The 13492-nt window shown below is 38.6% G+C and overlaps 1 protein-coding gene across 10 annotated transcripts in view; it reads left to right on the top strand.

The window, feature by feature from the left end:
- The window catches only part of RPGR (retinitis pigmentosa GTPase regulator), an 86020-nt gene that overhangs the window by 5083 nt on the left and 67445 nt on the right, over nucleotides 1-13492 (top strand). For all 10 annotated transcript variants that reach the window (XM_045471725.1, XM_045471727.1, XM_045471726.1 and 7 more), the window contains exons 2-7: nucleotides 48-173; nucleotides 661-753; nucleotides 2208-2270; nucleotides 4213-4371; nucleotides 5668-5817; nucleotides 8925-9083. In XM_045471725.1, coding sequence (XP_045327681.1) covers nucleotides 48-173; nucleotides 661-753; nucleotides 2208-2270; nucleotides 4213-4371; nucleotides 5668-5817; nucleotides 8925-9083 — 750 coding nt within the window. The remainder of the gene's footprint in view (nucleotides 1-47; nucleotides 174-660; nucleotides 754-2207; nucleotides 2271-4212; nucleotides 4372-5667; nucleotides 5818-8924; nucleotides 9084-13492) is intronic.

Genomic DNA, 13492 nt, shown 5'->3' with positions numbered 1-13492 from the left:
CCGCAGAGTGAAAGTTGTAAAATAGAAACTGTCGTATGTTTTTGCAGATTCAGGTGCTGTGTTTACTTTTGGAAAAACTAGATTTGCCGAAAACACTCCCAGCAAATTCTGGTTTAAAAATGATATACCTACAGTTCTTTCCTGTGGAGATGAACATACTGCAGTTGTTACAGGTTAGTATTGAAATCCTAAAAGAGGATAGTAAGGCTTAGAGCATCCTGAATCTTAGAGATGTGCTGTGTTTGAAACATCTTGGATATAGACTCTGCTTTACCAGAAATGTGATTTTTCTTTCTTTTACCAGAGAATTCTTGACAATTTGATTCATCAAGAGAGTGTTTTCAATTTTAAATTCCCTGAGTATATTTAATTATGATTTTCTATGCACACTACTTTCTTGGAATATATTTATTTTACTGTATCTATATAATCAAAAGTGATTACTGTATAATCTTAGACACTTTTTACACCTAACAGAATCTGTAGATGGACAGTTAAAATAATTCACTTTAACCTGGGCAAGGTAACCGGTTTCAATATGGAAAAGCAATACAACTCTTAAGTATAGCTTTTTTTATTGCTTTGTGATGACTTCATCTCTCATCACTTTATGTTGAAAATGTTTCACTTTCTTGTGTCTTTTTCTTTCCCTCCCACCAGGAAATAATAAACTTTACATGTTTGGCAGTAACAACTGGGGCCAGTTAGGATTAGGATCGAAGTCAACTGTTGGCAAGCCAACGTGTGTCAAAGGTTTGGGGTCTTTTCTTCTTTATTGCTTGAAATACTTAAACTGCATACAGTACTTTTATGCTGATTGTAATGTTCTTTAATATCATATTAAAAATAAAAACCTTTAGTTCTTTTATTCTCTAGTATTTACTTGGCTGTTATTGGTGTTTAACTTTATTTTTTATGTGATATTCGGAACTACTTTTATATGTTAGGGTCTAAACATCACATTGATTTTAAGCCCAAAGACCACAAGGGAAGTGATGATTCTTCAGTATTGCCCTTGAATATCCTTTTATTTTGCCTGTTTGTAAACCTACTTAAATATTACTGTTATTATATATACAAAGAACAACCGATACAATATATTAGAATTTTGAGCTCTGTCTCATTTGTTACAAGTTGTGGACATCATGGTTTTATGTGATTGCTGGTTTTAGAAGTTCTGCTTTACCCTGCGGTATATAGTGAGTAGATGTACTGAGTGAGACATTGGGACTAGGGGTTGGTTAATACTGGTGTCCTTACAAGAACAGGACAAACTATTTTAAATAAGGACTGTCCTCAAAAACGTGGGGCGTATAATACCTTTACAAAGCTTTCTTGGCATTATGTGCGAAACTTCTGTTTGGCTATAACCTGTGGACATCAGCTAAGCGTGAGTGGTGATGGAGATTCCTTGAAATGTGACACCAGCAGTATTCTTTATCTTCGTAGCCAAATTTTTAATTTCAGCTCCAAATTGCAGTGTAATTTAGCATATCCATGCTATTCATGGAAGTTGTTATGGAGCTCTCACAGTATTCCACTTGGTCAAAAAGTGTTTATGGAGCACAGTCTCCTAAACCCTGGGTTTATTCACAGTCCTTATGATCTTTACTCTCAAATATCTAATACATGAGGTGACAGCATTGTCTAGACTCTGAGATCCTTGACACCAGAGGCTCTGTCCTAGTGATCTTTGCAGCCCCTATGCTAAGCACTTAGAGGGATATTCTGTAAATTTTTTTGAATATGTAAATGAATGAGTGAAGAACTTTAACATAGGTGTATGCCTATGAACATGGGACTTGTAGCATCTCCTTGTGTGAGGTAGAAGGCGACCTTGCTGATGGTGATAGCAGATGAGGGAATAGATGAGGTTGGTGGGAGGCATCATAACAGCGCAGTGGATCTCAGTACTTATTAATTACCTGTTTTGAAAAATATGTAGATGCCTAGGCCCTACCTCAGACCTACTGGTGCAGATTCTCCAGGGGCGGGGCTGAGCTATCTGCATTCTCAAAGCTCAGCTGGTTATTCTGATGCACGGCCAGTTCTGAAAACTTTCGGTTCATTCGTCAAAATCACCTCGGGAGTCCGACAGGCCTGGGTTTAAATCTGACTTCTACTGCTTAGTTACCCTTGGACCTGGGTTATTTATCATTCTCATAACCATAAAATAGTTTAATTGTCCTATCTTTTTCTATTTTTAGCTTTAAAACCTGAAAAAGTGAAATTCGCTGCCTGTGGAAGGAACCACACCCTAGTCTCAACAGGTGTAGTATTCAATCTGTACGACTTCCTGCCCTATCTGAGGACTGAGGTCGCACTGCAGTAACATTTGTGACTTTGTAAAATTAATAGAAATGGTACCTTGGCAACAGTAAGGTTAGGATTTTTAAAAATGTAAATGGTTGATATACTTGTTTGCCTTTGAAAATATGTATTTCAATGTTAAATGGCTGAAGAAAATCCTCTTTTCTTGGATTATGTCAAGGGGCAGATCTCCTTACCTGTGTGCGCACCTCAAGGGCCACTTGCTCCTGGTCTTGCCTTTCCCTCTTTTCTGAGGGTTAGTGGAAGCTGCCCCTGAAAGGCTATTAATGTGAGCACAATTCCAATCAAAATCCAAACTGTGTGTGTGTGTGTAGAAACTGACAAGGTAATTTTAAAGTTTATATGGAAAAGCACAGGACCTAGAATAGCCAAAAGAGTTTAGAAAAGAACAGAATTGGAAGACTAGCACTACTGATTTCAAGACCCGTAAAGCCAAAGTAATCAAGACAGTGGGCCATTTGCAAAAATAGGGACAAAGATTCACAGAACAAAACAGTCCAGAAGTAGACCCACGCGCGTATGCCCAAGTAACGTTTCACAAAGGTGCCAGGATAATCCAATGGGGGAGAAAGTCATCTTTTCAAACAAATGCTGCAGGAACAAATGGAAACCCAGGCACCGATCACCGAGCCTCCTTTCCTACCTCCCTTCCGTGTTCAGGTTATTCTCACTGCCTCCAGCTTCTCCTGGGCTCTGTGCCCTCATTCATACTTTTTCCTTGCTGAAATGTCCTTCTCTTATTCAGGTTCTTACCGTTTAAGATCAGTATAAGTCTTCTTCCATGGAAGTTTCTGTGGCTATTCAACTTTGACTCATGCAGCTCTCTGAACTGCTTTAGCATTCCACCAGCTCTTGTTCATGCCATATGTGTTAAATTGTGTGGTCCTATTCCACTTGGCCTTCTAGTATGTTCCATTTGAAAGCTAGTCTTGCTTCCTCAGTTGGGTTTCATTTTTTTCCTAAAATTCTTTAAATTTTTACTGATTCAGGCTGATTTTGCCCTCAGTTTCCCCTATAATTTAATTTCATGTGCATTTTTATGACTAATTTTTAATGCATGTATGTTTTTTTAAAATCTACCTTAGAGCTTACTGGCAATTTTTATTATCTAGGCATGATATACTTCATAATTAATGAAGTAAACATTTATATAGTACTTACAATGAGCCAAGTGCTGTTCTAAGAATTTTATGTCAGCTAATTTAATCTTTATAACAACTCTGTGATGTAGGCAGCATTTTTATCCCCATTTTACAGAGGAGGAAAATGAGCCACTGAGAGGTTAAGTATAGCTTGCCCTAGGTCACACAGCTGGTAAGTGGCAAGCTGGCATTTATACCCAGGAAATCTGGCTCTCCAGTCCTTTGTCCTAAACACAATACTATACTGCCTTCCTATTTAGCTTGAAAATTAAAATAATTACACAACATAGAGTTTTCATGTTTCTAATTATATTCTTTGTGGATTTGCCTCATTTTACTTGTTACATATTATATCTTAACTTTAATGGGCATGGAAGTTAAAATTAATGAACCACATCTCTTTTAAAATAGTTAGATTTGGATTATAAACAAATTTGGAAATTACTTTCCCCTTTTTTGCTCTGAATTAATAAACTGCTGCATTAGCAAGGAAATATATTCCTCACATTCTGTGCATTTCAGTTGCTACTTAAGCTCTAGACTGATTTAGGAAATCTCACAAAAATATGTAACCCTGCTTGTTTTGCTTCGTTTTTGACAATGAATTGAAGTTCAGCAAATTGTAGGATAATGTCAGCTTTCATCTTTCTTCACTGTTAACAGAAGAAATATCTGGTAACTGGCCCATCTTGTAAAGATGGTGACTCTGGTATACTGATGTTTTCTTTTCCGTGTGCAGAAGGAGGCAAAGTGTATGCAGCTGGAGGAAATAATGAAGGACAGCTGGGACTTGGTGACACCGAAGAGAGAAACACTTTTCATCTAATTAGTTTTTTTACTTCCCAGTATAAGATTAAACAGCTCTCTGCTGGATCGAACACTTCAGCTGCGCTAACTGGTGAGACTTTGTTCCATTTCAAGCTGGGATCCATCCCTTTCCTTTAGACCAGGTTTTACCAACTCAGTAAACTGACAACAGCATTGCTATTTAGTTTTCTTTCATTAACTATGTTTTCGGAAGACATTTAAAATCGAACTTTGAGTCATGACATATATTACAGTTTTGTGCTTAGAGTCAGACGTCAACACTTAGCTGCTGTGCCGTCCATCTACTCCTTTAGATGTTCTTAAATACTATCTTCATTGTATAGTGAAAGTTTTATTTGCAGCTTAATGAAGTTGCTATCAGAAACATGGAAATCTATGGGATGTATGTTACTAAAATACAGTCTGTAACAGTCATTGTATCTCTCTGGCCTCCCTCTCAGAAGCCCATCTGAGAAATGTCTTCAAAATTGGAGCCAAGCTCTCCCTGGTGCCTGTGAGGGAGCTGCCGGCGGGCTTGTGGGTTCCTGTCGGCAGAGCCGGTGACTTCCCGCCCGGCTCCTGGCTGTCAGGAAGGCCAGGCTCAGAGCCGCAGCCCCACGCCTCCGTCTCTGTCTGCCGTCCACTTAGCAATTTGACGTCCTTCTTTTGGTTCTTGTTCTCAGTTTTCCTTTTATTTGCCTCATTATTACACCACTTCAGAGATTTAAAAAATTTTCAATTTAATGAACAGACATAGGTCTTGATAATTTCCTTTCTAAAGTATCATACCCAGCTTAACTTTTTCTTCCATCGAAACCCTTGTCAGAAAGAACATAAGCTAATGTGTTTCGGAGATGCTGTATGTCTGAATTCTCTGGAGCTGTCTTACATGTTTTCAAGTATAAATTATATTAAAAAAGTGAAATATATTTCTATGTATTTTTGTCTTCCTTTAAAACTTCATTTTTCACAGTGCTCTCAAGAGCAAGGTCCTCCAGGCCCTTTTGACCTAGGACTTGCCCAGGAGATGTCCAGTGCCAGTCATGCTGTCATTCAGTTGCAGGCAGACTGCTTGGAAGGAGGAACCATTTTCTGTTTAGAGATGGTAGACTAGGAAAAGGTTCTTGTAGGGAAAAACACTCTGTCTTTGCTAGTGAGATCAAGATATGGACACGATTTGCATCACATTATTCTCTGTCCTTTACCTCATAGAAGCATTTCATAATAGAAATTGAACTCTTAAGTAGCTAGCTGGTGTGAATACCTTAGCATTTTCTCTCAAGACACGTAGTTTTTCTAAATTAAAAAATCAATGGTGTGTTGGAAATAGAGTGACTTGATAGCATTGCTACCTCTTAAAACCTTCTTCCTTGTGTTTTCTTTATAGAGGATGGCGAGCTTTTTATGTGGGGTGACAATTCTGAAGGGCAAATTGGTTTAAAAGATGTAACTAATGTGTGTGTCCCTCAGCAAGTGACCGTTGGGAAGCCTATTTCCTGGATCTCTTGTGGATATTACCATTCAGCTTTTGTAACAAGTAAGAAAGGACATTTTGGATTTATCATGGTCTCTCCCATTTCTAAGTGTTTACTCAATAATAAAATGAGCTAACATTCTACAGTTCTGTGGAAATGAGGCCATGGCCGTCTATTTAATGAAATAATTTTGGCCTGTTTTGGGTCACAGTGTTTCTCCATTTTAGTGATGAGAGTTTATAATTTCAAACTCACTCTGACAGGCTAACTTTTCAGTGAATATTAGGTCTGTGAGAAAAACAAAATGCAGATGTTAGAAACTCTTTTCAACTTTGGTTCTCAAACTTCTTGGATTCCTTAGCGTTGGAAATGAGACCTATGGGCCGGTTTCCCCTGGGTGCATTTGCCTGTATACTTAGACCTACTCTACTCTTGTCCTGACAATTTGCTTTTATTTCAGCAAGAGAGTCCCAGGCTTTCACTGTGAGAGCAGGGATATAGAGTAGATGAAAAAAGAAGATTGCTCAGTATGGGATATGATTTCCTTTGCTGGGACTTTGCTCAGTATCCACAGTCTCTCCCTTTCCAGGGCTCCCTGGCAACCCTTTCTGCCTCAGTTGAAATATTTAAAATGTTTTCATCTGCACCTACACCAGGAGTATTGAAGTATGATCCTTCCATCTTATCAGAGGTTTTTCTAAGCACGAAAACACCTAGAGGAAGTAGTTTTGTGGCCCCTCTTACATATCTCTAAATCTTTGTTTTATACATTTACTCCGTTTTTCATGCACATCAGATTCAGATTTAGAAAGTGCTTATTGGCCCATCCCGGTGGCTCCAGATCTACCAATGACTTGGTAGCATCATGGTACCAAGAGAGGGCAAACTCCCAACTCACCTGGCATTGTTCACCACTATATCAGCTTGTGTCTCGAACAAGCTAATAATAAATATCACTGAATGAGGGAGGGAGTGAATGAACAATTAGTTGTGTTCCTTGGGGCAATGCTACCTACCAACTTACTGGCAATTTCTGGGCTTGTGGGGTAGCTCTAGTCTGTGCTCACTTTATGAGACAAACAAAAAGAGCACACAAATGGAAAAACAGTCCAAACAAAAACCCCAGGCAGAAGCATCGTCTTATATTTAGATTTTAATAAAAGTGCCAGATTTCAATGTTATGAGCAAACTCTGCTTTGGCCAGTAGGAAAACAAGGGGAATTGCTCGTCATAACCAGCAGGCATTACACTGAGCATTTTTGTTTTGTTTGTATTTATGCCTTTTTAAAAACAGCTTTATTGAGTGGAATTTAAGAAACAAATGAGCAAAGGGGAAAAAAAGAGACAAATTGAGAAACGGACTCTTAACTATAGAGAACAAACTGCTGGTTACCAGAGGGGAGGTGGAGGGGGTGGGGATGGGTAAAATAGGTGAAGGGGATTGAGGCGTGCACTTGTCGTGATGAGCACTGGGTGATGTATGGAAGTGTTGAGTCACTATATAGTACACCTGAAACTAATACAACACTGTATGTTAACTGGCTGGAATGAAAAAACAATTGTTTTAAGTCAACAGACACAAAACCAGCTTTATTGACACGTAGCTCCCATACCATACAATTCACCCGTGTTAAGATGTGAGGAGCAGCAGGAAATTTATAGACAGAAGTGGAAAGAAACTCATTTGGACTTAGTGACTCCTTTCATGTGAGAGGCAAGAGGCATGAGAAAAGAGGAAGGGAGCTGACATATGGAACACTTCTATGCCAGCATTTGCTACTTGATTTTCTATGCTGATCAGTCCAGAAAACTGGTACAACTTATCTTTGTAGTATTTGATCAAGTTTTAAGTGGTGCATACCAGGCATGTCCCACAACTTCCCTAAGTTCTGATTTACTAGAAGGACTCTCAAGCTTCAATAGCAGGTTATACTCACGGCTAATATTTATTACAGCAAAGGATACAGAGGAGGAACAGCTGGAAAAAGATACCTGTCTTCCAGAGAAGTCTAGCATACGCTCCCTAGTCCTTTCTCTTCTGAGGCTGCACAGGACGTGCTTTCTCTTTGGCAGTGAGCTACAGGGATGTGTGTGTGATGTCCCTGCCCAGAGAAGCCCACTGTATTCTCAGGGCCTGAGGCTTCTTTGTGGGGGGCTGGCAGTGTAGGTATAACCTGCTGGCAAGTAGTCACAGCAACTGAAACTCAGATCCCTCGACAATGAAACCAGGTGCCCTAAGGACCCACGCTGGCATAAATCGCTGCCTCAGGTATACAAAACAAAAATGTCAAGCACTAACAAAGAATACTCCAAGGGCCACGTTCCCCGGGGTTGGTCCGTAGTCAATCGTGGTTCTCTTGGAGACATGCAAGTGATAAGCAATCAGATGTACCGTGTTCCCTCTTTGCTCACACCAGCGGTGATATGTTCTGTGTCAGATTACATTATATATCTACAAAGATTTTTAAGTTCCCGCCTTATAGAATTCACTTATTATCCATTTACAGAAATGGGTAAAAAAAATGTACCTGCCTTCAAGAAGCTCATAGTCATAGTGTGATAAATATAGCAGAAGCAAGTCAAGACTATTAGTACGGACAAGACAGTGACTAAACATCAAGAGTTCCTTGATAAGAGAATCTTTCTGGAGGAAGTGCCATCTACTTGAGTAAAATCTGCTATCTTAAGGCTTACTCAGCATATTTACTTCACACATAAATGAGTTTTTTAAAACAAATTTCATAAAACATTTAACAAGTATTCATTAAATATTTCATATACTGGACACTGCTAGGTTCTTGGAATACCAAAATGGACAAGACAAAATCCATGTCCCTATGTGGGCTTAATGTCTAGTTGTTTTGCTTTACTAAAAGTAAGTGGAAGTAAGATGGTCTTCTCTATGTCTTATGAAAGAGCTAAAATCGTTTTCTAGTTCATTAGTAGTGATGGTTGTGAATTCATGAACATTTTGGGTTAGAATAATCAAGGGGAAAAGAAAACCTTAGCTTTATTTCCTTACCATGCAGTAAAAATATCTCAAAAAAGGTTAAATTTATCCAGTTGTCATTGAATGCATTTTTGGTTGAACGTGAGAACGTGTACCTCAAAGACCAGTATTTTGTCCGTAGGTCTGTCATCATTGACTACTGTTCTTTTCCTTCAATAGCGGAGGGAGAACTGTACACGTTTGGAGAACCAGAGAGTGGGAAGTTAGGTCTTCCCAATCAGCTGCTTTGCAACCACAGGATGCCCCAGCCGGTGCCTGGAATTCCCGAGAAGGTGGTCCAGGTAGCTTGTGGTGGAGGGCACACGGTGGTTCTCACAGGTACGTGTGGAACTCGCTGCTGCGTTCCCAACTTTCTGTGCTGGCTAATGAAAAAAACATTTACGTTCATTTTCTTTTATTGTGATGAGAAAGCTTCACACCTGATCCACCCTCTTCACAGATTTTTAAGTCTGTAATACAGTATCGTTATCTCTAGACACAGTGTTGCACAGCAGATCTCTAGAACTTATCTTGCGCAACTGAAACTTTGTACCCATTGATAAGCTGCAACCCTTTCCCCCTCCCAACCCTGGCAACCACCATTCTGGTCTCTGCTTCTATGAGCTTGACCATCTGAGATACCTCACATAGGCTGGCCTTGCATCTGGTTTTTACTAAGATCCCCACCTTTGATTTCCATCGTTAACACACATTCCTGGCCTGTGGAAGAAATTTGTAAGTAGAAAAAAATGAATCTTTTTGAATTGTTTTGAATCTTTTGTTTGAATAGTGGACATTTTCATGATCTTAACACCTTTAACGGCAGCAGATAACATTGTTTTAGCTTATTTTCAAGGACCGTTTTCCTCGCCCACGCGTGTGTGTATATATATTCCATATTTATCTAAAATTGACGTTATTGGGGGCGCCTGGGTGGCTCAGTCGGTTAAGCGTCCGACTTCAGCTCAGGTCACGATCTCGCGGTCTGTGAGTTCAAGCCCCGCGTCGCGCTCTGGGCTGATGGCTCAGAGCCTGGAACCTGCTTCCGATTCTGTGTCTCCCTCTCTCTCTGCCCCTCCCCCGTTCATGCTGTCTCTCTCTGTCTCAAAAATAAATAAAAAACATTAAAAAAAATTTTTTTTAAACAAAAAAAAAAATAATAAAATTGACATTATTTTTCCTGAAACATTTTCTTTTCCCTGTTCATGCTATTTTCTACATGTCATTGATGATTCTTTTCTTTGTGATATTCACAATGTAGAAGTTTGTAATTTCTTTGTGATTTTTATGTTCTGTTATAGTAATTCATCAAAAAAATGTTAAGTTTTAAATTCTAGATGATAAAAGAAAGTTAGAGCCTTAAACGCAATGTCACTTTTGGCTTTTGAATTTCGTATTTGGTATGACATGTCACTTTTCAGGATCCTAGTCAATCCGGTGAAATATATGTACTTCTTGATAATACACTTACTAAATTGCTGCCCCTAAATTTGTTCAGCATCAGATTTCTTTATGACGAGTAGTACACAGGTAATACAGTCAGTGAATTATTATGGGTTTTTTTTGGTCAAAAAGAAATGAACAGTTTCTGAAGTTACCACTTAATCGTCAAGTAACCCAAAGTTAGCATTCTAGACAAATTTTGAATAATATCCAATTCTCAGATGATCTGCTTAATGTTGCAAGGTGATTGAGCAACATTTTACCTTTAGATTTCCCTCCCTTCTATCACTTTGCCTTAACTTTGTGGTCTAAATCCCAGTCATGCTTATTAAGCTATGGTTTTCCAGAATTACAGTGCCCCGATGGGATCCTTTTTCCAGGTTAGAAATAATTTTTTTTCCAAGACCCCCACTCTGAATTTTGGAAATAATTCTGGGGTTTAAGATTTCTTTGAATTTCTGCTAACAGAATGAATTTTCATATGTTTTTGGAAAGATTTATTCTAGCAGAGCCTGGGTGGCTCAGTCAGTTAAATGTGCAGCTCTTGATTTCAGCTCAGGTTATGATCTTCCAGTCGTGAGAGTGAGCCCCTCATCTGGCTTTGTGCTGGGCATGGAGCCTCTCTCCCTCTCCCCCTCCCTGTGCCCCTGCCCTGTGCACATGCTCTCTCTCTCTCTCTCTTTCTGTCCAAAAAAAAAAAAAAAAAAAAGATTTATTCTAGAAATTAAACTTTTAAATTAATCTTTATAAATTATCTGAAAATGTATTCTATAGGCAGAAATACAACTTATTCTTTATGTGTCATATATTTTCTATAGTTTCTACAAAGATTATAGAAAGAATTTATTAGGAGACTGAAGCTTATTCTAAAGGACACAAATATTGATTATATAATAATAATGTCATTCAGCCATATATTATAAAATACTGTTATAGAAAATGAGCACCCAGATAATCCATAATACTTTTAATTATACTTAAAATTTAAAAATGCACTGAAGCGTGATATTTTCTTGCAGGATTATAGAAATTTACCTTTCTGTGGATTTAATTTTGAGGTTAAAAACTTTGCTGCCAGAAATTGTTCTCTCTAGATTCTTGCAGCCTTCAGGATGTCACAGAGCAGTAAAGTTTTCATATTTAAAATTTTTAATTTTGTGAAAAGAATAGGAGAACCATCAGGGGTGCCTGGGTGGCTCAGTCAGTTAGGTATCCACCTCCAGCTCAGGTCATGATCTTGTGGTCCACGAGTTCGAGCCCGTGTCAGGCTCTGTGCTGACAGCTCAGAGCCTGAAGCCTGCTTCGGATACTGTGTCTCCCTCTCTCTCTCTCTGCCCCTCCCCCACTCACACACTCTGTCTCTCTCTCAAAAATAAATAAATAAATAATAAATAAATAATAAATAAACAAATTTTTAAAAAAAGAATACAAGGACCAAAAGACAGTTGCCATGTTCTGATTTGCATTTGGCTAAATATGGACATTGCATAAAAAATGTAAGCGTTCCACCATTATACCATAAATAACAGGCATTTCAAAACAAATATTAATAAGCTCTCAATTCTATTGTAAAACACTCTCTCTTAAATTATATACATTTATCTGTATGGAAAAGTCACTACCTGTTTTTCACATATCTCCACGGACCTGTGACAGCTTTATTATGATCCAGCCCTGGTGAGAAACCTGTGTCCCGGAGTACAGTGTGGACAGAAATGTTTAGTCCTAACTGATGAAGAAATGGACCCGAAGCATGTATTGATTATCGTTGACTAAGTGCTAAATTGAATACTTGAGAGCTATAGAATACTGTGCAAGACCTTAAAGGAAATAATAGCTAACCATCTGTTCCAGACCATTCCCTTCACTAAAGGAAAGGGCTTGGATTAGGTGATTCTATGGGGTCCCTCCCTAGCATTCTTTTTCCTTTTGTCTGTAACTCTGATCTTAAAAGCTGTTTGGGTATCATTCATTAAAATACTTTAAAGGTAATTTCAATTAGTTTATTGCTGATGAATTTATTTAAAACATAATGTTTCTACATTGACTGTAATAGGTTAGAAAATGAAACTACTGGTTGTAGTGAAGGTATGATTAGTTTCTTCTTAGAATCAGGGAGACAGTGGACTCCTGTTGAGAAAGTGTCAGCCTGGAACTTGGGATACACTGAGTGAGACAGAGTGATAGATGTAATCTGGTATGTCATCCACAGCGTTCCCGACAAACAAAACAGTCCTGCTTATAAGATGGGGTCCATAGTGAAGTCTGGATCCCAAGGGAAATAAGAACTTACCTTAACTTCTCTAGATTATGTTTGGACAAACTCAAGTTCTGTACATGGCAGCAAGCTACTAGTCATGAGATCAAGTGTATTCTGAGAAATCAGAATAATATGGAAACTAATAAAACTGGTTTTCCTAATAGGGTATTATTAATCAGCGTCAAATTACACTGTTAAATGTTACAAAGGTGATATGACCAAAAATATATTAGTTGCGGAATGTAACGTCCTTAGGTAAAAGAGTCTTAGGTCATTTTTTAAAAAATGGAAACTGTTGTCATTGCTAATCATCCAAGTACCCAAGAGCGAACCCAATAGGGTAAGGAGCAAAACTTGTGTAGCCTGATTCAGGCTGCCAAAATGGCTTCATTTCCCAGGCTCATCTCAGCCTGCGCAAGCTAGAGTGATTATCGGCCAGCAAGAGATAGGCACTTGGTTTTTTATGTTTATTTATTTTTGAGAGAGAGAGAGAGACAGACAGTGTGAGCAGGGGAGGGGCAGAGAGAGAGGGAGACACAGAATCCGAACCAGGCTCCAGGCTCTGAGCTGTCAGCACAGAGCCTGACACGGGGCTCGAACTCAATGGACCCCAAGATCATGACCTGAGCTGAAGTCACATGCTTAACCAACTGAGCCACCCAGGTGCCCCTGGTGACTTGTAATTCTCATGTAAATTCTCCTCTGAAATTGTTTTACAAAATATATTATTCTGTTAAACTACTTTTAAAAAGTAAGGAGTTTTTCTGGAGGAAACACTACTCATGTTTTTATTTTAAGGCAATGAAAGGAATTAGCTTAATGACAACTGATGCTATTTTTAAAAAGCTGAGTGCTAATTATAAGGACATGTTAGGTAGTTCACTGAGTTACGTGTCTTTAGCAATTCTTCTTATGGTTACACGTAAAAGATAAAACCAGGCCCATGCCCTAACTTTTAGAATTGTGTGCCTTGTCATTTTTCTCTTCCTTTGTCATTGAGAATGTGTACCTAGGTATTAGGCATTCTTATATGGGTATTTCAGAG

This window comes from Leopardus geoffroyi, chromosome X (assembly GCF_018350155.1).
Source record: "Leopardus geoffroyi isolate Oge1 chromosome X, O.geoffroyi_Oge1_pat1.0, whole genome shotgun sequence".
Classification (NCBI taxonomy): Eukaryota; Metazoa; Chordata; class Mammalia; order Carnivora; family Felidae; genus Leopardus; species Leopardus geoffroyi.
This window is presented reverse-complemented; position numbering and strand designations above follow the sequence as displayed.